Source organism: Tamandua tetradactyla, chromosome 16 (assembly GCF_023851605.1).
Source record: "Tamandua tetradactyla isolate mTamTet1 chromosome 16, mTamTet1.pri, whole genome shotgun sequence".
NCBI classification, from domain to species: domain Eukaryota; kingdom Metazoa; phylum Chordata; class Mammalia; order Pilosa; family Myrmecophagidae; genus Tamandua; species Tamandua tetradactyla.
The window spans coordinates 78,730,004-78,754,389 of record NC_135342.1 but is presented as its reverse complement, the minus strand read 5'-3'; the positions used below and the strand labels follow the sequence as shown (position 1 = coordinate 78,754,389).

Here is a 24,386-nt window from a genome sequence, read left to right as displayed (position 1 = left end):
ATCATTATTTGAGTCTATTTTATTATTGATTCTCTGGAGTTTAACAGGTATATTAACATATCCTATAGAGATAGAAGTGGTTTTGCTCCTTCTTTACTGGTTCTTATGCTTTTATTTCTTGTATCCACTTGCACTAGCTGATGTTAAATAGTAGTTGTGGGCATCTTTATATTGTTTCACAGCAGCAAAGCCTCTTGTGGTTCCCGATTAGGTAAAATGCTGGGCTTAGAACTAAAACATCTCTGTTTCATAATAGTAAAAGATTATCCATCAATTGCTACTTTCTTGAGTGTTTTTCGTTAGGAATGTGCATTGAATTTTATAAAGGGCCTTTTCAGCATCTATGGAGATAATCACATTAGACCTATTAATATGGATTGTGATATCAGTGCATTTCCTAATACTGAACCATCCTTACATTCCTGAACTATATCTCACTTGGTCACGGTATAATATTTTCTTAATGTGGTGGTGAATTCTGTTTGGTAACAGTAGTTTCTTATTTGAACTTTATTAGTTGAATGAAACTGTAGTGCACAGGTACCAGAAGAGTTTACAGACACTTTCAGGTAGAGCAGGTACCTTTGCCAATACGAATAACCACATGGCCAGTCCATTTACAGTTTTGGAAACTAGGTATTGCCTCTTCTAAATCACTGTGTCTAGTCCGTGTTGATTATAACTGTCCATGAAAGTCACAGTATTCCTCAGGATCTTCTGTTTGATTTATATTTATAAAATAACCCAGTTGGCTTTGGTAGATCTTAAAGTGAATTAACATGAAATACTCTTCCAGTAGTTAATGTTGTAAAGTAGGCTGGTAGTCCTTAATGTGATTAAACAACTGTGGAGAGTGGCACAGCTCTGAGAAAGGTGTAGCTTCAGCGGCAGGCTCAGGTGTGCCTTTTGCAGTTTATTAGCTAGGTCATCTTTGGGCCAGGTCCAGGCTAAAGCACTTCTCTCGTGAATGTGTTTGTACCGAGGAGCCCCAGGGCTGATGCTAATCCAGCACATACTCAGTTCGACATAAGGGGAAACAAAATTGTGGGAGCCCCCATGTCACTACTTCTGTTGTCACTTTTGCTGGGTCCCAACACCACTCCCAGGTTCGTACTTCTGTCAAAGGTCTCGTGGGGATCAGCTGGTTGTACAAGCAGCATATCCAGCATACCCTGCTAGGTCAGAAGGAGAAGAGACACTGCAGGCAAAGTCAGGAGACATGTAGGGTCAGACTTCCTCTGCTCTCTCCCCCTTGTTGGGAACTCACACAGACAAGCTCCTCTCCCCAGCCTTGAACTGCACCCACATGTGCCCACATGTGTGCAGTGTTTCTGCTCAGAGAGGCTTACTTGAGACTCAGGCCACGTTTTTTACTGGAGGCTGGCCGTGTACCTCTTCTCTGCCAGCTACAACTGCCAAAGCTTCAGACCCAGAAGGAGAGAGGTGTCCCCCATGTGTCATTGGTTGTATGATCAGTGTAGGTAGACCGGCACAGGGGCCCCTCAGCCGAGTGCATTCCAAAGCCCAGCTCCCTGATGTCCGCAAGGGACCTCTGCAGGCAGGTCCGTCTAAAGGTTAGGCTGCTGTGTGAACTCTCCCCTGCACGCTCACGTTTGTTGTCGTTTTCTAATCCCGTCTGCTCTAACGTTCTATTCTCTGTTTCAGTTTGAGCCCCAGCTACATAGATCTGACTGAGTGTCCCTACATGTGGCCCTACTGCTCCCAGCCCATCTACTATGGAGGGATGCCGACCATTGTTAATGTCACGGTCCTCAACGGCATGGGAGTCACAGGAAGAATTGTAGATAAGGTGAAGCTCCTTTTCGCCTTGGTCTCTGACTTTGGGGGGGTCTCGGACATGGTCCCAGGCTTCTTTGTGCCTTAGTTACTTCTAAAGTTACAAAAAGAAAGAGTCTTTTCACTTGCCAAGGACACTGGGGTTAACGGGAGCAGGGATTTGTTTTAGTCTCATTCTTTTCAGAATAATGGATATAAATAAATCAGTTTTTTTACTCTTCTTCCTTTGGCATCTGGAGTTTTGCTCCTGAATTAAGTAATTACATTTGAGCCTTCAGCTTTACTATTAGCTACCTATAATTAAAGGCCCACTTGTAAGTACTTTATTTGTTATGAACTTGAATGGGCCTTGGTGTTTGGAAGATATAAACTTTCTTGTAAATTTCGTTTTGATCATTTTTTCCTTCATATTTATGGGGTTAACACTATCACTGCAGAAAACCGGGGGTGTGGGGGGGGACGACAGAAGTATCACTTCCTGCCCCAGCTCACTCATGTATCCACTGTTTTTAAAATGTTCTTTTTCAGGCCTTATCTGAAATACTAAGTTTTAGTTATCTTTGGGCAGTAGGCAGAGATATGCAGTCATTTTTTTTCAGTTGTCCTATTGTAAACATTTCTATCTGTAGCCAGTATCCACAGTGTGAATATACTTTTTCATGGTTGCTCAATATTAAATCATTTGGCTTGAACACTTAGGTGATTTTTCAACATTTTGGTTGAAATCTGACTGTGTTCCACACTGAGTATATTGGCAGGTGTGGTTTCTTTGTTTCTGAGTTATTTCCTTAACATAAAGTCCCTGGATTGGAATCCTGAGTCAGAAGATGTGAGCATTGTTATGACTCTTGACACATCCTGTCCTCCGGCTTTGCAGGAGAGTCTCCCCAGGCCAGACTGGTGCTGGCGCCGTGCAGGGTGAGGACATCACCCTTGTGCCTGCGTTGGGCACTGCAGCCTTTTCTTGTATTCTGTGAGATTTTAAAACTCGAGATCTTATTGACATGCCATAAAACTCACATATTAAAAGTGTACAGTTTGGTGGGTTTGGTATTTTCAAAAAGTTGTGCAACCATCACCACTGTCTAATTCTGGGACATTTTCATCACCCCAAAAAAGAAAACCCACCCCCATTAGCAGTCAGTGCCCCCCCTCCCCATTCCAGTTGCCTCCTTCCCCTTGGAAATCCCTAATTAATTTCTGTATGGATGTTTTTGTCTTCGCTAGACCTTTCGTATAAAGGGAATCATATAACATGCAGCTTTTCGTTTCTGGCTTCTTTCACGTAGCATGTTTCCAAGGCTCGTCTGTGTTATAGCATGTATTATACTGCATTACTTTTCATGACTAATAATCCATTATATGGAGATACCAGATTTTCTTTGCCCATTCTTCAGTTGATGGACTTTTGGACTATTTCTGGATGTACTTTTTCTTTTTTTTATGGGTGCATGGTCCAGGAATCGAACCTGGGTCTCCTGCATAGAAGGTAGGCATTCTAACCACTGAGCTACCCATGCACCTTGGATGTACATTTTTAATATTAAATTTAGAAGGGGTAACATGGGTACCTTATTATTGCATTTCTTTGATTATTTATGAGGTATAGACGTCTTTCTAAGTTGTTTACTAATTGTATTTCTTCTGGTGTGAATAGTCTTTTCATTTCCTTGGCCTCCTTTTTTACCAGAATTGGGGTTTTTCCCTATCAAATCTGTACCAGGTCTTCATATCATAGATAAATTAACCATTTGTTATGTTTTCTGCAAAGAACTCACCCGTGCTAGTGTTTTCCATTTTCTTAAATGTTAGTTACTGTGGTGGTCTTCACAGTTTTTTTTTTTTTGGATGTGTAGAAGTTTTACATCTTCATATAGTTGAAATTATCTTTTGTGATTTCTTCTATTGTTGCGAAGATTAGAAACTTATTCCTTCAGATATATGAGATCTTAATTCTATTCTCTATTTTCCTTTATCTGTTGGTTAAATATTCAATTCTTTTTTGTGTGTGGCATTGTGGTGTGTGCTATAAGATATAGAGAAAAGTTAACTTTTTTCTTAAATGCTAGCCTGTGGTCAGAGGAGCATTTATTGAAAACCCCTTCCCTTTACTTCTTTGTTAGATATTGTTTTGTCTGCCTTACTTGAGCAGTGATTCTTGATGTCTGGCTTATGAGGGAAGTGAGTGGTTTAGGTTAGTTGGAAAGGTAGGTTTATTCTAAGTGCTTATTTAAGTTTCTTTTTGCGCTTCCCTCTCTACCTTCTCTAAGCCTAGGAGATCCTGAGAGCGCATTCACCTCTCCAGCTGAGCCAGTGCCTGCTCTGGGCTTCTCCCAAGCCTCTCCCAACCCAATTACTACTTTTAGAATTTGATTGTGGGCAGTTTGCATCCTTATATTTTATTCCTTTATTCCACATGTTTATGTGATTCTTTATGCATACAGCTCATAGAGCTCCAACCTCAGATCTGCTTTTCATTTTTATAAGTCCTTAAATCAGATAAAAAGATCTCGTCAAACTAGAAATCCTTTTTTTTTTAAATTTAAATTGGGAAAATAAGGGTTCCCTCAAATTGGAGGGGGTCAGAAAAATTTGTTTTCAGACTTTTCTAGTGGTTGATATTCCAGCTATTCCATAGACTGTCTTGGTAATGGGTTGGTCATTAGATGGATATAAATTTTATTTTGCCTTATTTGATGAAAAATTTCTCAGAAACCAACAGGTAATTTAGGAACTGAGATAATATATCATTTCCAAACATCCTCTCCCTGAGCCTATGCCTTCAGCCCTGCATGTTTTCTCCCCGCAGCCCGAGTGGCAGCCCTATCTGCCGCAGAACGGAGACAACCTTGAGGTGGCCTTCTCCTACTCCTCCGTGCTGTGGCCTTGGTCTGGCTACCTGGCCATTTCCATTTCTGTCACCAAGAAAGCAGCTTCGTGGGAAGGCATTGCCCAGGGGCACGTCATGCTCACCGTGTCCTCCCCAGCTGAGATGGAAGTGAGTACAGGCCAGCAGTGGCCTGTGTTTCGTAGCCTTTAATGGCAGCTGCCATGTAGAGAAGGACAGGCCTAGTGCCTGGTCTCGGGGTGTCAAGTCCAGCTGGCTGATGTGTTGAGGCCTGGAGGCCAGGAGTGGTGGCCCCTGGGTCTCTCGGGCACCCACGCATAAAAGCCAGCTCGGGAAGAGGGAGCTGGTGCTGCTTACTCTGTTGCTGAGCAACGGCAGATCTGCCTATTTTTGTGCCATATTTCAAGCTCAAAATGGTGGTACCAGATGTGCCTGTTTTCTAAAAGAGACTGTAGGGTTAATCCAGCATAGTTCTGGTAGCTTTTAGGAATCAAATGCCTTCCATTTTTTTAACTCTCAGTATAAGAGTCTGATGGCATTAACCGTGATACATGCAAGTCCCTAAATGCCGTTATTACTGTTGAAAATTGTTGTGTTCAGAATATTTAGATTAAATTGATAAATGAAAATGGCTTTTTAAACCAGAAAACCTGGAGACTTCTTTGGGCAAAGAAGACACTTCAAGTATCTTTTATCTTTTCTATTCCAGTCAAAAAATGGTGCAGAGCAGACTTCAACAGTAAAACTCCCAGTCAAGGTGAAGATCATTCCTACTCCTCCTCGCAGCAAGCGAGTTCTCTGGGATCAGTACCACAACCTCCGCTATCCACCTGGCTATTTCCCCAGGGATAATTTAAGAATGAAAAATGACCCTCTGGATTGGTAAGCTGCTGTCAAACCCAGATGCTCTCTCCTGCCCAGCCCTCCTTAGCAGGACCCGGTACTGTGTTCCTGTTTGGGGAGTCCACTCAGCCCAGCATCTGATGGCGCCCCGACTGCCCAGCCCCCTGGACTTGGCGGGTCCCTTGTGATGCCCTGAGGGCCCCCACAGTTCTCCTTTGAAACTTATCACAGTTAGAAATTCAAAAACTTGAAGGCATCTTTGATTGCTCTCTTCTCCTTACTTCCTACATTGACCCAATCTGTAAATCCCATCAGTTCTGCTTCCAGAATATAACGCTAATCCTACAGTGCCTGACATCCCTGCCCCTAACGGGCGTCACCGCTGCCCTTCTTACTACGTGCCATCCTCCAGGTGGTGGCCACAGTAACCTTCCTAAGACATGCATTAGTCATGATTGCTGTCAAACTCTCCGGTGGCTGCCTCTGCAAACGTCTTCAGACTGTTTCGTGTGGCCTCACTTCTCATGTGTCCTTCATACCCGCCTGTGGTTTGCCTGTGCTCCAGCATCATGGCTGTTTGGCTGCCGGCCGAGCTGGCTTGGCAGCTGCAGATGGTTACTAGGAGTTTATCTGCGTGCAACTTACTACAGTTACGCTTTAGTGCACTTCAGAAGACATTTCTTTGGCAGTTTCTTCTTTTATTTTCTGCATGCATGTGCCATGCACATGGTTTTCTATTATTATCGACTTTTGTATGCCTAGTCCAGAGAAACTAGGGCAGAATCTGTGCTAGCAGAGCAGATCTCTGGGGCTTTCTCTGCTGGTGATCTGGCTCTGTCACTTCAGAGTCAGAAGGGGTCCCAGCAGTTGACCCTGCAGCTAGATGGGCCTTGATGACCGTTTTAATGCCAATGGCTCACTGTTTTTCAGGAATGGTGACCACATCCACACCAACTTCAGGGACATGTACCAGCATCTGAGAAGCATGGGCTACTTTGTTGAAGTGCTCGGCTCCCCCTTCACGTGTTTTGACGCTAATCAGTATGGTAAACAACAGAGATGTGTTGCCCAAGTGTTCGTTCCGCTTAAGTTGCATGCTTGTTGCATGTTTAAAAGGTACATCACAGATTTAAGTGAGTGGCCAATGAAGGGAGCATGTGTCTGCTCCTTGTCTGTGTGGAGGTCAGAACGGGGCTTTACATCCTGACGTGCGTTCCTCACTGGTGGCAGTGGTTGTTTTGCTCAGCTGACAACACGAAAGCATCAGGCTGGCTGGGGACTTGTGCTTTTTTTTTGTTTGTTTTTAAGTTAAAAGACGCCCCAGCTCTGCATTTGCTTCTTCTCTAATAAGTGAAAAATCTTGATAGTGGGCATCACAGATGGAACACAAGGCCACCATTCACCAGTCCCTGGGCAGTGTTGAACCCTGCTTTGTTACCTTTTACCCTCTTTAGCTGGTACTGGGGCATAAACCAAAACTTAAGGAGCCAACGACTTGAGCTATGGACCCCAGGAAAACACTGTGTTTTTGAACCGTGCTGCCCTCTCGGTCCGAGGTGGAGCATCTCAGGCCTCGGCTCTCTGTCCCCAGGGACCCTGCTGATGGTGGACAGCGAGGAGGAGTACTTCCCCGAGGAGATCGCCAAGCTGAGGAGGGACGCGGACAGCGGCCTCTCGCTCATCGTCTTCAGCGACTGGTACAACACGTCTGTTATGAGAAAAGTGAAGTTTTATGATGAAAACACAAGGTACTGATAGGATTTGGAATTTCGATAAGAAATGTGACTTTTTGGGAATTAAATTTTACCCAGCAAATGCTTTAGTGACTGTTTGACCTGTGAGTGGTCTTTTCGGTCAAAGTAAGTAAAACACTCATGATTGTGTTAATAGAGAGGGTTCAGTATCTTTTCTTGTTAAAGTTAGACACTTCACTTTTAAATTTCAGTTTATTGCTTTTCTGTTCTCCCATCTCTGTTATTGAATTGATAGGTTTAATGCATTAGGGTCTGTTGATTAAACTTTAGAGTTTCTGTGTCATCTCTTTCCTTCACTTATCCTCCCCACCTCTAGGCTAAGCAGTCTTGTGAGGTATCTTTCAGTGAAGTGCTGATTTTCATGTCATAAAATAGCTTTAACTAGAATTTTTTCTGCGTATAAGTTGAAGCATTTACAGTATTATTTAGGCCCCATCACTTGGTGTCACTTGAGGTCCGAGTGTGGGTGGATGGGATTGTGGCAGGAAAGGTGGAGTTTTGTCCTGAGCAGATGAAATGTGTGTTGATGGTGGGATTTTAATTCCTAGTGTACTAAGAGCATATGCCTTGTCATTTTCACAGACAGTGGTGGATGCCGGATACAGGAGGAGCTAATATCCCAGCTCTGAATGAACTTCTGTCTGTCTGGAATATGGGCTTCAGTGATGGCCTGTATGAAGGAGATTTCACCTTGGCAAACCATGACAGTAAGTGCTTCTGATGATTTTTTAACAGGGAATATTACTCTAAGAGTTGTAAGAGCAGAAGACTTATATCTTCGAAGTCTGAAGTTTCCAGGTGGTCGAATGGTATGATTGCTAAATAAGCTGTGGTCTATAGAAAGTACGAGTCAACATTTTCGATGGAAAGAACTATTCAGTATTTCAAAAGGTTTATCTGTACAGCTGTGTTTTGACGTCTTTAGTTTTGTCTAGATTTTTTACATGAAAATATTTTCTGTGAACATTCTTAATTTGAGGGTTACTGATAAGATTTTTTATATACTATATATATTCACAAATAAATATTTCAAATGTTCTTGGTTATTTATAAAATTCTGTTAACGAAATACCTTTGCCTATTTCATTTAAGAAGTTTCCTCACAGGTAAGTTTTTTGTAGCAAGTTTCTAGAATACATCTTGGCCATCATTATCAAGTATTTTGCTGTTCCTGATTTAGGTTGTTTCGAGGGCTCCCAGCTTTGACGTATAAAATCTGTTCAGTGAAACCTTATGTCAATAAATATGTGTTTTTAACTTGAATTCTGGTGTGTAATTATTTGTAGCTTAAGCATGATAGGCAATAGTAGCTCTTGAAATTAAAAACCAGTTTTTTAAAATATATGATTTCTAAAGAATGCATTTTGGGTAGATAACTAGCTATTGATAGAAGTGTTTTGTGTTTGTGTGCTCTCATCTGAAACAACTCTTTTCTAGTGTATTATGCATCAGGGTGCAGCATTGCTAAATTTCCAGAAGATGGCATAGTGATAACACAGACTTTTAAGGACCAAGGTAAAGAATGTTTTTATTTTTATATGCTTCTTAGTTTCTTTTCACTTTCTTCTTCTTTTTTTAAATAACAGTTTTATTGAATTTACATACTATAACATTCATCCTTTTAAAGTGCAGAAATCACTGATTTTTGGTGTGTTTACAACGTTTTGCAACTGTCACCCCTAATTTCAGAACATTTTCATCACCCCAAAAAGAAAGCCTGCATCACTGGCAGTTTTGATTTCCTTTTAAATTTATTGCAATATTATTTGTATGTACACACTTTAGGTAAGACTTTTGCGTAGGGGCTCAGGGGATACAGAGATAGAAAAGATAGCCTTTTGCTGATAATCTAGATATATGTACGTAGTAAATACTACAAAATAAATCTAAGTCCTGCAAGAGAGGGGCTTCTGAATATTTAAAAGCTGATTTAAAAAAAAAATAACTGCCTTAAGAGCTGCTTGAATATTTTGTTACTCGTTATGCACTGGGCTGTGCCCATGCCCTGTGATTCGGTGTCTCACTAAGCTCTCACGGCTCCAAGGAGAGCAGGAAGCTGCCAGCCTGCCCCAAGTTGAGGAGACCAGGGCCAGTGGGCAGCAGTCACTGCGTGTTGCTTCTGCAGCCTGACTCTCCAGAGCTGGGATTTCATGCCGTTGGTGCCTGGCAGGAGTTGTGAGATACTACGTAGCAAAAGTGAGAGGTTCGTGAAAAGTGCGGATCCGTTTCCTCATGCAGGCCAATATCCCATATTGCAGAACGAGAGGCCCCTCCATCTACAAGTTTACGATTGCCTGTAATTGGTAGTTCAGGACAGTTTTGTTAGGTGAAAATTATGAAAAGGTAGGACTTCTCACTTGTGTGTTTGCAGCTACAAGGTCAAGTTTATTTTTAGAGTATTGACCCATTCATAGTACCTGGAAGTGGTTTTTCCTTTCATCAAAACAAGGTCAATCAATAGATAGATCTGTGTTTCATAGGGTTATAGTTTAACTTGAAGCTCATAAACTCTTATGCCTTCCCGGTCACTGGGCACAGTTTACATTGGGTTAGTGACTCTTCCTAAAATTGGTTTTCCCAGGACGGTGTCATTTTTAGTACCCACTGTGGGTGAAGGCAGTGGTCACCTTGCTGGCTGGTTACCGTCTGGTGGCTCATTGTTTGGCGGTTGGGGTGGGGAATCAGAATTAGGTTTAAGGATACATACTACAATCTGAAAATAAAAGTCAACTACCTGGAAATCCCTTTTAAGGGGTTTTATTTTCCAAAAGGCTGTAAGTTGAATGATCTTTGGGGAACAGAATAGGAATTTGGAGATCTGGGTTATGCTGAATCAGAAATAACCCTATTATCAGAAACAGAACTCCATCAGATCTTGAGGCCACATGGCCGTGCAATGTGCTTGTCCCCCACCGTCTCCCTCACCCCATCCCACTCTGTTCCTCCTACAAAAGGAAAGCTTGTTTTCTCTTCCACTTAGCTTTCAGTGGGTTTACACATGGAGAACATGAGATGCTGCATTTTTACAGCCCATACATTTTCAATGTTACTAACACGGTAAATCCCAGATTCTCATGAAGATGTGTTATTTTTTCCCTAAGGCACCTGCTTTAGGGAAGAAGTCTCTTAGATTATGTGGCACAGGCAAGTGCCTGTGGCATATACACAGTTTTTACTTTTGAATACATTGTGTCATCTATTTGGGCAGAGATAAGAAGGCTGTGCTCTTGAAGGTTTTGTGGGACGTTTGTATTTGTGAGATTAATAAGTTTCTTAAAACTTAAGTTTAAAATATTACTTGGACATCTGCTTTAAAATGTTACATTTGTGATAATTTTCAACAATAAAACACAAAATTTGTGCGTAAGTATGTGTAAAGCTGTACCCGTACAGATATCAGTGTATTTGGCATGAGTTCCCGACTGTTTGCCCGGTAAAAACACAGACCAGAATAAGAAGAGGCAGTATTATAGGTGGTGGTTTTGTTTGTTTGGTGGTAAAAAGGGAGAAAGGGATAGTTTCAAGGTTGAGAACCAAAACTGTTCTAACATTTAAGTGAAAATGAAAGAAGATAGAATTAATAAATTTTGCTAAAACTCAATGATTTTTAAAGACATTGTTTTCTGTCCTAAAAGTTTGTGTAGTTTAAATGGAAAACTAGATTTTGCTGATTTTATACCTGTCAAATGGATTAAATCTCAATTAGTAACTGGAACGTAATTCATTTCTCAACAAACATTGTCCTTGCTGTTTTTGTTGTTTTTTTTAGGACTGGAGGTTTTAAAGCAGGAAACAGCAGTTGTTGAAAATGTGCCCATTTTGGGACTTTACCAGATTCCAGCTGAGGGTGGAGGTCGGGTGGTGCTGTACGGGGACTCCAACTGCCTGGATGACAGTCACCGCCAGAAGGGTAAGAACTGGTGCCTCTGCGAAGCGGGTCCCGGCTCCCCTCTGTCCCCAGTGAGGATCAGATGCTGGGGAAGAGAAGGGGCTCCAAGGGGCAACTGGAGACACTCCAGTTGCTTTGCTTGCTTGCAATTTTCTGATAGGGGTCTAAGTCTGGACACATTTAATAAGCAAAACAAAAGTACTTTTGCAGCATGCTGTAATCCTTTCTCCTCTGGCTTCAGCCTCCTGAGGCCAATGGGTGTGGAGAGACCCTTCGCTGGTTTCTGCCCTCCCAGAGCTCACCTGCACTGCCCGGGCGCTGCCGTAGGGGTTGCCCTCTGCTTTGACCACTGCTTTTCCCAGCGCTGCTTCCTGGAGGGCCCAGCACTGACTCCAACCCCTACATGGAGAATCTTGGCCATTCCAATCCTTTGTCCTGTGGGGAAGGGGAAAGCCAGTCCTTTTCACCCTGACTCTTACTCGTCAGGGTCTCACCATGGAAGCTTCTACATTTTGGAGTGTTGAACTTAGTTATAGACTGTTTTTCTCCTTTTGTGAAGGAGAAAATGGAATGGGGGAAGTATTACATGTTTTACCTGGTAAGGTAATAACAGAGTCTCAGATTCCTGGAGACCTGGGGTCAAGGGAGGGCGATAAAACCTAAGATTTGCAGAATGAAGAGGCTGGACTGAAAAGAGAAAGAGGCCACTGAAGTGTGTGAAAGGGAGTCATGCACCCCTCTATACTTTTCATCTGATTTTAAGTTGCCGTTGACTAAATTTCTAGCATTTTGTATAAGTCCTTAGAATGTGACTGTTTTTTTTAAAGGTCAGAAGTAAGGGTTAATGTGACAATTGAAAGAAGATTCATGTTTTTTCCAACAGAGATTTTCTTTTAAGACTTGAGTGTTCCCTGCAAGAGTCTTTATTAAAATTTCAAATGCCTGAAGAGATGGATCTAGCCCTTATATTTCAAAGGGCAGCTTTTAGACTATTTCAGGGGCTTTAAGCACATGATCAGAAGTGCTCTTCAGTGAGCGAAAAGTGCTCAATGGTGTTTTTGTTCTCATGAATCCAGCCTAGTCCAGGTTTGTATTAATGTCCTTCAAATGGGCAGACACCGGGAGATGAATTAGGCAAACAGATTTCAGGTTGAATATCAGCGCAGCATCTTCAGGCTTCCAGCACAAGGCTCTTGGAGTGGGCGACATTGATCGCGGCACAGCACCCAGAGTCCCTCCTCATCGTGTCCCTGAAAAGTGACATGACCTTTTCTCTGCTCTCATTTGTGCGTTTAGGAGCCCACTGGCTCAGACCCAGCTCTAGTCGATGGACTCTCCCCACTGGGGTGGGACCGCGCCATGCCCCATGGTGGCCACAGCAGGTCCCAGTCCTGCCCTAGGAGAGCCCCCAGGTCATGGGCAGAGGGCATGGCCCCTCTTCCTCCTCTCTTCTGCCTCCCAGCCCCTATCTCTGGACCGTTCTTCACTCTTTGAGTCTTGCATGGCCTTGTGTCCCTGAGTGCCTGTCTATCCTCCTACACGAGGGGCCCAGAGCCAAGGGCGACACTCAGACAGTTTGTCCACCCCAGGGTCAGTGGTACTGACAGCGTCTGGAGCACTGGGGCACCAGGGCCGAAGCCCAGGGTCAGTCATGTTGGCACGTGGTAGTCTGGGTGGGCTTGGGCTCTCCATTCAGGACGCAGGTTTCTCACGAGCTGTGGAGCCTGGAACCTAAACCTTTCACTTCCCATCTCTCCTCTCATTTGGGGCTCCTTTTCTTTTTTTTCTTTTCTTGTTGAGATTCCTTTTTTTAAATTCTCAATTCCTAAACTGCCTGCATATTAAATCCACAGACTGCTTTTGGCTTCTGGACACTCTGCTTCAGTACACGTCGTACGGTGTGATGCCTCCCAGCCTCAGTCACTCTGGCAGTCGGCAGCGGCCTCCCAGCGGAGCGGGTGCTGTCCTTCCAGAGAGGATGGAAGGTGAGTGGCCAAGAGAGCACTGCTACACAGGGTCATGGGATCAGGCCAAACCCGAGGCTGCTGCTTCAGGAAATGGTCATGTTTGGCAGAAAATGAAGCCAGCCTGGCATAGGTTTGTTTTTTTAAACAATTACAGACACGCTAATAGCCAGTGGCTGTGACCTGGCTGACTGGGTCTCCTTAACAGGACAGCCGTTCACCAGGGGCCCACTGGGTGCCAGGTGCTCGCCTGGGCAGGATCCTGTTCTCCCACGGCTTCATAGTGATGCTCGCTGTCCTGCTTTCCGTGGGGAGGACACTGGGCTGTGGAGGGTTTTGGCAACACCAGTGAGCATTTTTGAGCACTTACCCAGGCACCAGTGAGCATTTTTTAGCACTTTTCCAGGAAAGCCTCTTGCCTTTCTGGAAAATTAGATGTTACTATTTCTAGTTTATAGATGAAGAAACAGAAGCCCAGAGAAGCAAAGTCACAACTTGGGGTTACCTGGTTGTTAGCAGTGGAGCTGATGAGTGCTGTGTTCCATTCTGGGGCTGGCTGCACAGGGACAGGGCCCCTGGCCAGTGCACAGCTGGACCCACCTGCTCCCAGCTGCTCGATGAAAGTGGGATGCAAACTGCACATGTAGTTGTGTTTGCCAGTGGCCATGCCAAAAAGAGTATAAACACATGAAATTCATTTTAGTAACAGACTTTATTTAGTCCAGTGGATCAAGAATTATTGTTTCAGCCTCTGCAGTTAAGCCCATTTCAGCCTCATGTGGCTGGTGCAGTCAGTATTGGAGAATGCAAAGCCAAGATCTGTAAGAAGTTTTGAATTTTTAGAATGCACGGTGTTTTGGTTGGTTGGTTTTGGGGTTTTTTGTTTGTGTTTTTGGGCCAGGGAATTAAATACTTCAGAAGGGAAAGAGTTTTACATGGAAGGGAATACATGTACAGGTTTGATTCCTCAAGTATAGCCTTGTGTTTGTAGCTGATGGTCAGTAAATGCTCACTAGCTAGTGCCAGGTCTGCTACTGACCACTTTAAAGGGACTGTCTGCCCTCATTTCCTCACTCACCTTCAACTTGTGAAAACACTCATTGCCTGGGAGAAGTCAGTTTGGTTTCCCAAAGCACCTGGTGGAAAAGATCCCTGGAAGCCAGGTTAATGGCTGTGACATGGCCCTGATGGCAGGAAAGCAAATAGACAAACTACAAAAGCCTTCTTTGCCATGAATTTTTTTTTTCTTTTTGCATGGGCAGGCATAGGGAATTGAACCCAGGTCTCCAGCATGGCAGGCAGGAACTCTTCCTGCTGAGCCACTGTGGCCTGCCGTGAAAGCCTTTTTGTCCCTTGGGTTTTGTCTTTTTTTTGTATGCTATATGGTGGGGTCACATGTCATTCTTTTTCCATGTGAGTATCCTGTTATTGCAGCACCATTTATTGAATTTTTGCTTGATTGGTTTGCTTATTTTTTTGGGAAGTGTATGGGCTGGGAATGGAACCTGGGTCTCCTGCATGGCAGGTGAAAATTTTACCACTGAACTATCGCACCCCCTGTCCCTTGGGTTTTAATAACGGTGATGATTTTCCTTGTCGCTGCTGATGCTGACCCCAGGGAACCACCTTCATCGGTATTCCAAGGTTCTCGAGGCTCATCTGGGAGATCCGAAACCCCGGGCTCTGCCGGCCTGTCCACACTTGTCTTGGGCCAAGCCCCAGCCTTTAAACGAGACAGCTCCCAGGTTAGTGTTCTCCTAGTACTTTTATGATTTGTTACTTTATTTTTTAATGAGAGAATAGGATTTTATAGACATTATTGGATAATCACATCTTCTGATTTGTCATTTTGTGATGGTTATTTAAATTAGTGAAGCCCCGTGTTAACCTTTAGAAACAGGCTGTTGTGGTGGCATCCTGCATGAAGACAGTGCTTTGGGTTCATTGGAATTTTATTTGATTCATTCAATTAAGGATTTAAAAGATGCGACCCAGAGGGTGAGATTTTGAACTGAAGCACTCAGCCCATTTATTTAGGGAGTTGAGGCCGCCAATGGAAGTTGCGTTCCCTTGTCAGAGTTTTGAACTTTATAAACTCCAGAGAAGTCCTTTCTTACCCGAGGAGCAGAAAGTCCTTTGAGTGCACGTGGGCTTCTGCGTTTGTAGTCTGGACAAGGAGAGTGGGCCTGTGAGCCTTTAAGTTCCCATGCATATTGGCCCTCCCTGGTGAAGGCAGTCTCGTGTGATGGCAAGCTGTAATCTCCACCTGTTGGTGTTGCCCAGGCAGCACTTGTCTGTTCACCTGGCTAACCTCCCCTCTTAACATGTGCCATCTCCTTTCCAAAGCCATAATGTGAGTTAACTCCTGCTATTCTCTCTTTGGACCCAGTGAGCCCGCTCAGCTTGCCGGTTCCTGCCTCCCCAGGCCCCTCCTCCCTGTTTCTCCCGCTGACCCTCCTGGCCTGAGAAGGACAGTATCCTGTTCTGGCAAGGACACGGGAGCTATTTCTGATCGGGGGTCTTGGCACAGTAAAGCAGGGACCAGTGTCCCGAGGATAGCTGTCAGCCAGTCACCGCTCCCCCTCCTTTGAGCGACAGCTGCCCCAGCACGAGAAACCATCTTCCTACTTGCTTGGGAGGCATGCCTCGATCATGCTGTCAGGTGAGGCGCTCCCCTCCCTCCCCCGGGAGCGGGTGGCTGCCTGGCAACCTGCCCCTCCCCACTCCTACACGCAGTGACATCTCTCGCCTCTCCCTCATGAGGCTGCCCTTAAATGGTGCGGTCTGCTTGGGTTACAGTGATGTCCAGGTGTTGGTATGGCTGGGGTCGTGTGGCAGGGGACAGTAGTCCACGCTGTGAGTAAAAGGAGGAGGAGGATGCACGAAGGAAGGTGTCAGAACCTTCTGCCTCACCATCGTCATAAACAGCACTATTAAATATACCACTCAATGACCAGATGTCTTCATTTGGAATACATTTAGTAGCAAACAGTAAAAGTGGAGAAGACTCATCACATTGTTTCCTCATCAGCAGTTTTCTTCCTGAAACTTTTATTCCTGAGTAATTTTCCATTCCAGTCAACATCCCATCATTTAGAAAAATTTCTGATAAATTTCCATTTCACCTCCCACTTATTTATAACTTACTATTATCCTAGCGTTCAAGCCAGACTTGATATTTCAAGCACAAACAGCAATTCATATTCAGTGGACATTGTTGGCTAAAGTTCCAGAAATCTAGTTATTCTTCACAGTGCTATTCAGGACTCCGAGAAACAGATAACAGAGTCCTTGGGTATCTACCCGTTCACATCAAATAATCCACCAGCTACTGAGCTGATCCATCAAGGATTTTGATAAGGTACAGCTCCCAGAATTGATTTTTGCTTTCACACATAATGATTCTTTCCAACTACACCCACCAGGCTTCACATTTATCTCATACTTTATATCTTGCTGGAAATTATTTTCATTCCCTAGAGACCTAAGTCTAAACATATTCTGTATCTCTAAAAGAGATTTAAGACCAACCTTCGGCAGCTACAAATAGCCCTTGAAAAGTCTAGGACGTGTGCTTGACCAGGTCCAAATGTGAGTTTCCAGCCCACTTGTGTGAAATGAGGAGTCGTGTGTCTTCCCTGTTTTCTTTGACAGAAGTCGCAAAACTAATGGGAAACCATGCCCAAGGCCAACACTTCTTTCCTTTCGATCAGTATGATTTTATCCCATCCTATAATGATAATTCATGTATTCTCTTATAACACTTTTCTAACTAGAAAGTGCCATTGCCAAATAATTAAATTCCAGAACAGGATATCACCTATTGGAATTAAAATATAGCCTATATGTTATTCAGCTAGAAAATCATAAAGCTTAAATGTCATTGATTCCATAATTTAACATCGTCACTTTAATTTTCAGACTGATTAAGCCTGAAATGTAAAGTTTAATTGTATAAAATGGAAAAGCTGACAATACTCGTTGGCATTTTCTCAGCAATCAGGCAGCTGGAGGTATCCGGTAGTACAATGTTTATCTCCTTCCCATGCTAGAAAGCTCCTCTCCAGAGACCTGAAGGGCCGCCAGCCTTCTTGCTGACCTCACCCTGATCCACTAACAGGGCTGGATCGTGTTACTTGCCCTCGGCCAAAGCAGAACAGAAAGGCCAGCAATTTCTAAATGAATAAGCAGCAGGGAAGTAGGGAATTCATACTTTGCAGACATTGTTCCTTTCCCTTCCTTTGGTTCAGATTTCCCATTTCAGTTCTTTGCTCTAGTCCCAGAGTTCTCCCAAGCTGTCTGCTGCTGTTTGCAGCCGTCAGCCTCTCTGCGTTCCTCAGTTAGAGAGCGTCCGGGTCTGGAGAGGTTCTTCAGATCTAAAAATAGACGACAGCAGTGGCAGCAGTGCTTCTGTAGTTAGTGCGATGCGTTTTCCAGGTCCCACGTTTTTTATTGGATCATCCTTCCCAGCCCGGCGTCTCTGCCGCTTGGTTATGTGTCTGTGTGTCTTACTCTGCCGCGGGTGGTGATTCCGTGGAGTTCGAGGCCTGCTCCTGGTTCCCAGCCCCTGCTGGCCCAGCTCTCACCCGTGGTGGCAGTGCCGCCATGCTGGCTGTGGGGATTTAGCCCATCAGGAAGCAGCTCCGAGGCTCTGCCCCTTGGGGCGCCTCCTGCACCCATTCCCCTGTCACCCATGGGCCTTCGGTTCTCTTACCCTTGCACCCCTGTCCGAGGCTGACTCGTGTCCTGTTGTGCTGCTTGGCGATGTGTCCAGCTTGGAGTGGAAATGGGCCCGGCTTGGTAATGTTACAAACCCCATAGAATGGGCCCAGCTCCGAACCTGGAGCTCTCCAGGATGCGGACTAGATCCCGACATTTCTGTTTCACTGCTGCACAGCTGCATTCATGGGATAAGGGTGGGGATATCATTTCACACTTCTCTGAATCTCTTCCCATTTCTTATGTATTGGTTAAACATCCTTGCCTAGGATAATTGCTTATTTTAACTCTGTTTTACTCCATTTTCCCAAAGTAATCTTTGGAAACATCAAAAGTTACTCTCCATCGACCTGGACAAAGTGGCGTTACCCAACTTTAGATCAAATCGCCCCCAAGTAAGGCCCTTATCTCCTGGAGAAAGTGGTGCCTGGGACATCCCTGGAGGTGAGTGCCTGCAGACTTGCTTTTTTATTGCTCTAATTCATGTTGTGATTTATTCCAAGTAGTCTCTCACCGCTCCTGCCTGCCCCCAAAAGATTAGGACTTTTTTGTCTGTCTTGGAGAAATCTACATAAATTTTCAAATTTGAATTTCTTTTACTTGTAGCCAGACATTATACTTAAACTTATTCAGAGTGACTGGCCCACTCTTTATTAAAATGCTGTAACACACACGTTATGTACCCCAGGAGTGCCTGTTTTCTGCTGCTTTTGGTCCCAGCTGGTGGTATTAGCCAGCCTGGCCCCTGCATCCTCAACCCAGCAATTCTGTCCCCTGGCACTGCTGGGGTACAGCACGGTCCCATCTTTGGTGGGGTTCACTGAGCTGGGCTTCTCAGTCAGATGTGGGTGTGCCCGTCTGGCGACTGACACTGTCCCCTCACACCAATTGGCGGACATGCATCCTTCCCCAGACAAAGACTTGGAAGCTGTGGGCCAGGCCTCAAGCTCAGCCTTACCAGGGGCTCGGTACCAGGGCATCCTAGCAGAGTGCTGGCAGCCTTTTTGCCCTGGACACCCCTCTTCCAGAGTCAGTGAGTCCTGAGGAGGATTTCTATGGGTTCCAGTAATTAGCCAGAAGCTCTGGGCATCAGGAAGGGGATACCCTGGCCCTTGTGGGCCAACCGTGGGAACTTCTGTGATGCCGAGATCCCAAGGGCCTTGCCTGGAGGCCCAGGATCCATGAAGTTGGATTGCCCGTAGAAGCCAAGGGCCCTCAGCTGGTCACTCGTGGTTTTGGACTACGTGTTCCATCTGTGGAGAGCCTTCCCGGAAGGGAGAAGGGTATGTCCAGAGCCCACTCAGCTAGGACGATACCAGCAAACCTTCATCTTCTCCAAGACCGAGACCAGTCCACTTTCCCTTCTTAGGGAAACAGAAAGCATCCCTGGGCACCCCTGTCACAGGTGAGCCATGAGGTAGTTTGCCGAGGAAGGGAAAGGCAGGGGAGGAGCAAGGCTCTCACCTGCCATCCACCCAGTGAGCAAGCTTCCGCTTCGGTTGCTGAAACTGTAGCTATGGGCTCTTATCTGTTCTCTCTGGAGGGTTTGGGTCAAACTTCAGCTGAGATTTAAACGGTGTTTTTGCCTGCAAGCCCAGCTAATAGAATTCGTCAGCATTTAGTGACTGACGAATCTGACTCCCAGTAAGAGGCTGCAGCTCTGGGGCATTACTGACCGCTGTCGCCTGTCCTCTCGCAGGGATCATGCCCGGCCGTTACAACCAGGAGGTGGGCCAGACCATCCCTGTCTTTGCCTTCCTGGGCGCCATGGTGGTCTTGGCTTTCTTCGTGGTACAAATCAACAAGGCCAAGAGCAGGCCGAAGCGGAGGAAGCCCAGGGTGAAGCGCCCACAGCTCATGCAGCAGGCCCACCCACCGAAGACCCCTTCCGTGTGACCGTCAGGCCGGGCTTTGGTGGGCAGGTGAGCTAGTGACATCTCCACGGGAGGCCACCTGCTCACGGGGGTCCAGTGCTCGGCAGGGTTTGTGAGAGCCGTTCTGCGCTGGCCCCCCAACCCGTGGATGGGCTGGAGGCTCGCGGGACCCCTCGACTCGTCTCGTGGCTGTAGCCCCAGCAGGAGGGACTTGGCAGGCCAGCCCGAGTGAGACGTCACGCTTAGCAGCTGAGTTACCAAAGACTCGGAGAACTGTCTTGGGTCTTCCAACCTGAGAGGAGAAATGTACTTCTTACACAAAACAACACTGACCAAGCTAAAATATGCTTGGTAACGGCTATTTTCTATATTTATTGTTGGGAAAGAGTCACTTTAAAGACTTGTGCTATTTGGAAGCAAAGCTATTTTTTTTTTGTCAGTGGAATGCCGTTTTTTACTCTTACATCATGAGGAATAACACAGATTCCATTATCTCCTTTCTGATGAAAAGGATAGACCAAGGTTTGAAGGAAACTAGCACAAATCTGTGAAACATAGACCTTTGCTTTATTTTTATAAGTATCAACTGCCATCATGTTTTGTAATTTGGGGTCTTGATTTCACCATTGTCGGTGAAGAAAATTTTCAATAAATATGCATTACCTACTTGAAGCTGAGAAATATCTGTGACTGGCTGTTTCTCCCCCTCTCCCATTTCTCTTTGATGTCAGCCTGGATAGGGTTCTGAATCAGCCTTTTAATTTTTGTTTTTGTTTTTAAATTATTGAGATGTAATTCACATACTGTAAAATTCAGCATTTTAAAGCGTACAGTGTTGTGGTTTTCAGTGTCTTCACAAGTTTGGGCAGCTGTCACTGCTCTCTAATTCCAGAACACTTTTTTTTCATTCCAAAAAGAAACCCTATACCCATTAGCAGTCACTCTCCATTTTCCCCTCACCCAGCCCCTGACAACTGCTTATCTGCTTTCTGTCTCTGTGGGTTTGCCTGTTTTGGACATTTCTGAATTCAAACAATATGTGGCCCCTCATGACTGGCTTCTTTCACTGAATATCACATTTTCAAGGTTCATCCATGCTGTAGCATGTAACAGTACTGCATTCCTTTTTAGTGCCAAATGATTTTCCATTGCATCTGATATGCTACTTTTTATTTATCTGTTTCTCAGTTGATGGACATTTGGGTTGTTTTTACCTTTTGGTTATTACGAATAAGGCTGCTATGAACATCAGTGTACAAGCTTTCATACTAATTGAAGTTTTCAGCTCTCTTGGGTATATATTTAGGAGGGAATCACATGAAAACAGAGGTGTAATCATTTGAGGAACTGCCAGCCTGTTCTCTGCAGTGGCTGTCCCCTTTACATTCCCCCATTTTACACCGTGTGTATGAGGGTTCCAGTTTCTCCATGCTCTCACCAACACCTGTTTCTGTCTGTTTCAGTTTAGCCATCCTGGTGGGTAGGAAGTGGGGGTGATTTGTTTTTCCCTGATTGCTAATGATGTTGATCTTGTGTGCTTATTGGCAATTTGTGGAGAAATGTTTTTCCATTTTTTGGGTTGTCTTTATTCTTATAAGACTTTTTTATATATTCTGGATAGAAGTTCCCTAGATGTGCATTTGCAAGTATTATCTTCAGTTCTGTAAGTTATCATTTCACTTTTTTGATGGTGCCCTTTGAAGAACAAAAGATTTTAATTTTGGATGAAGTTGATTTATGTTTTTCCTTTGGTTGTTTGCTTTCTGAGTGAGTGCCATAGCTAAGAAACCATTGAGTAACTCAAGGCAGCCTAATTTTTAATCCCTGCCTAACCAATATATTTCCTGTTTGCTGACTGGCCAAATGTGAGCCTTCGCATCACAGGTGAGGATGGACTGATTGGGAAAGAAGTGGGCAGAGGCCGTGTGGGATCTCAGAGTGCTGAGGGGGATATGCAAAGGAAACTGCCCAGGCTTTGGGAAGAGGGAGGCGCAGCTGAGGCCCTTGGGACTTTTCCTCCTTGGCAGTCTCACTGGTGACCTGGCAGCTCTGACCTCCACTCAGTGGCTGCAATGACGTTAAGGACTTCCAAAGCATTGCTGAGCGCCCAGGAAACCTGCTCCCTGTGGGGCAGTCACAAGCAGCGCTGCAAGCCTGATCTGCAGCAGGTGGGCCATGGATGTGAGTGTGGCTTCTGTGAACCCAAACGAGGAATGCTGTGCCATTTGTCACGCCACCTGTCGTCTCCCTGCCGGTTCTCTCTGGGTGAGAAGAGCTCACGGTCTGCTCCTTGGGACTTTGAAGCCATGGTCCTGGGGCCCACCATTGGCCCCTGGGGACCATCCTGGCCAGAGGAATAAAAGAAATATGTCGGATGTAAGTCAGCAGGTCCTTGGGGCACCCAGGCCCTGTCAGGAACAGCCACACTTTTGATTGTTCAAGAGAAGCCTGAAATCTGGGTGCTATAAAATCTGCCAGTTCTTATTGTTGACAGATAATTGGATTGAAGGATGCTTTACATCAGTAAAGTCAACCCAGTGCTGTAGGGAATGAGGTCGTGGAACAAAGTTGTGGACCAGAGATTGCCTGTGCGGACATGGGGTGGGGGTGGGGGGTTCTGTGGTCTTTGGGAAATACTTGGAGATCTCATCTTCCTAAAATGGAATTAGGACCTGCAGGTCTTTGCTGGTCCTGGAGGATCCCTCTCCAGGCTGTGAAGTTAGTGCCTGTGCATAGTGCTCTCACGCCCAGAACCAGTTTTGGTCCTTCTTCCCCCATGCAGAAGTCCTGGCTGTGGCTCCATTTGTTTTCTATCCGAAGCCTGGAAGGTAGAAGGTGACCTGGCCGCCTTTCTCAGCCAGGAATGCAAAGTTGGCAGACCGTGCTATGCAGGAGTGTGCGTTCCCATGGCCAGTCACGGGCACGTGTACCTGTCCAGGCCAAAGCATTATCTGTATCAAACGTAAAAGCAGCTAGAATTTTGAAATGAAAAATAAGTGTCATGGCTTTATTAGCCCAATTACGAAGACTAGGCATCAAACTAAACTGAAATGTGCCAGTTAATTATTATAACTCATTTTAAAAAGTGCTTGTTCTTATTATAATGAAGAGTTTGTGTGTGTGTTCCCATTAAGATGTAGTTTTAGTGCTGAGTGTCTACCTTGAAAATGGCACGGGAAAGGCATCCATTCCAGGTGGGTCTTGATTCGTTTACTGGAATCCTTTAAAAAAGGAAACAATTTGGAGAGAGTGAGGAAAGACAGAAAGGATAAAGCCTAGAGAAATGACAGATGCCTCACAGCAGAGCTGACACAGATACGGACATGTAGAGAACAGAGACAGATGTTTGGAGATGCTTGTTGCCCAGCAGACGTTGCCATGAGATGTTAAGCTAGCCAGAACCTGGAGAGAGCCAAAGGAAGCCAAGAGATGAAAGCCAGCCCTGGAGAAGCAAAGTGAGGAATCCCTACATAATAGAGGCTGGAAACAACAGAGGCCCAGGAGAGAGGGACCAGCAGATGGCAGCCATGTGACCACCCAGCTGACGGAGGGGTTCCTGACCCATCGACCTAACTTGAATTAAGGTATCTTTCCTGGATGCCTTAGTTTGAACACTTTTACTTCCTTACAACTATAAACTTGTAACTTATTAAACTGCCCTTGTGTAAAAGCCATTTCAGTTCTGGTATATTGTATTCTGGCAATTAGCAAATTAATACAGGTGCCAAAGAATTGAAGGCAGGTGCTTGGACAGATACCAATACCTGCTACAACCTGCATGAACCTTGAAAACATGATGCTGAGTGAAAGAAGCCAGACCCAAACCGTCTCCTACTGTATGATTCCGTTGCTATGAAATGTCCTAAATAGGCAGATCTACAGAGACAGAAAGATGGGTGGCTGCCAGGGGCAGGGGGCAGAGAGTGGGGAGTGACTGCTAATGGGCCTGGGGTTTCTGGGGTAATGAGAATGCTCTAGAACTAGATCGAGCTGATAGCTGTAGCACATTGTGAACAGACTGCCATTGCATCATACCCTTTAGAATAGTTAAAATGGTGACTTTTATATGAATTATACCACAATTTATGAAGAGCTCCCAGGAGACTCTTGTGAACAGGCAAGGCAGGGGACTCTTGGCTTAGAGACTGGGAGAAGCCCCTCTTACTCTGGAGAACCGCAGCATCTGGAGGGACCCAGGGCTCAGCCATCAAGGGGTCCCTCTTGGCCCCATGTCCCCAGCCAGTTCTCACTGCTCCCTGCCCTGTGGCTTATCCTTGACTTTGGTCACTGAAATGTCCCTGGGGTTTCTTCTGGATACATTTTGTGGGTAGAATGAAAGTCAACCTGAAGAATATCTTAAGAATGCTTCCTTTCCCTGCCAAGGTTCAAAGTCCCTTCTTCCTTCACACAGAGCGGGACTCCCAGGCATAATCTGGGGTACCAGCCCCTTTTCAGAGGGGGAGGGACAGCAGGGCTTAGGAAGACCTGGGCCTCTGGGCTGTGAAGGCCCCCAGCCTCTGCTCTGCACAAAAAGCCCCAGCTGTCAAGCCCAGGGGCAGCCCATCAGCCTTTGCCTCTTAGAGTTGCCCCAGGGCTCAGCTGTAAGAGGCCTGCTGTTGCTGTAACAAGTTGCCACAGAGTTGGTGGCTTAAAACCACATGCATTTATTGTCCTAGGGTTCTGGAGGTTGGAAATCGT

At 45.2% G+C, this 24,386-nt stretch overlaps 1 protein-coding gene and 1 non-coding gene across 2 annotated transcripts in view; one reads left to right on the top strand and one right to left on the bottom strand.

Annotated features, from left to right (window-relative positions):
• Positions 1-20,369, top strand: part of MBTPS1 (membrane bound transcription factor peptidase, site 1) — a 62,975-nt gene extending 42,606 nt beyond the window's left edge. Inside the window, exons 12-23 of the mRNA XM_077133161.1 lie at positions 1,666-1,810; positions 4,607-4,795; positions 5,355-5,527; positions 6,419-6,534; positions 7,080-7,236; positions 7,825-7,949; positions 8,680-8,757; positions 11,012-11,152; positions 12,985-13,116; positions 14,714-14,840; positions 18,128-18,258; positions 19,514-20,369. Of these exons, the coding sequence (XP_076989276.1) occupies positions 1,666-1,810; positions 4,607-4,795; positions 5,355-5,527; positions 6,419-6,534; positions 7,080-7,236; positions 7,825-7,949; positions 8,680-8,757; positions 11,012-11,152; positions 12,985-13,116; positions 14,714-14,840; positions 18,128-18,258; positions 19,514-19,710 (1,711 nt within the window). The 3' untranslated portion in view covers positions 19,711-20,369. The remainder of the gene's footprint in view (positions 1-1,665; positions 1,811-4,606; positions 4,796-5,354; positions 5,528-6,418; positions 6,535-7,079; positions 7,237-7,824; positions 7,950-8,679; positions 8,758-11,011; positions 11,153-12,984; positions 13,117-14,713; positions 14,841-18,127; positions 18,259-19,513) is intronic.
• TRNAR-UCU (transfer RNA arginine (anticodon UCU)) lies at positions 3,246-3,317 on the bottom strand. Its single transcript has one exon. It is a non-coding gene; the product is annotated as a tRNA-Arg (tRNA).
• Positions 20,370-24,386: the final 4,017 nt, after the last annotated feature.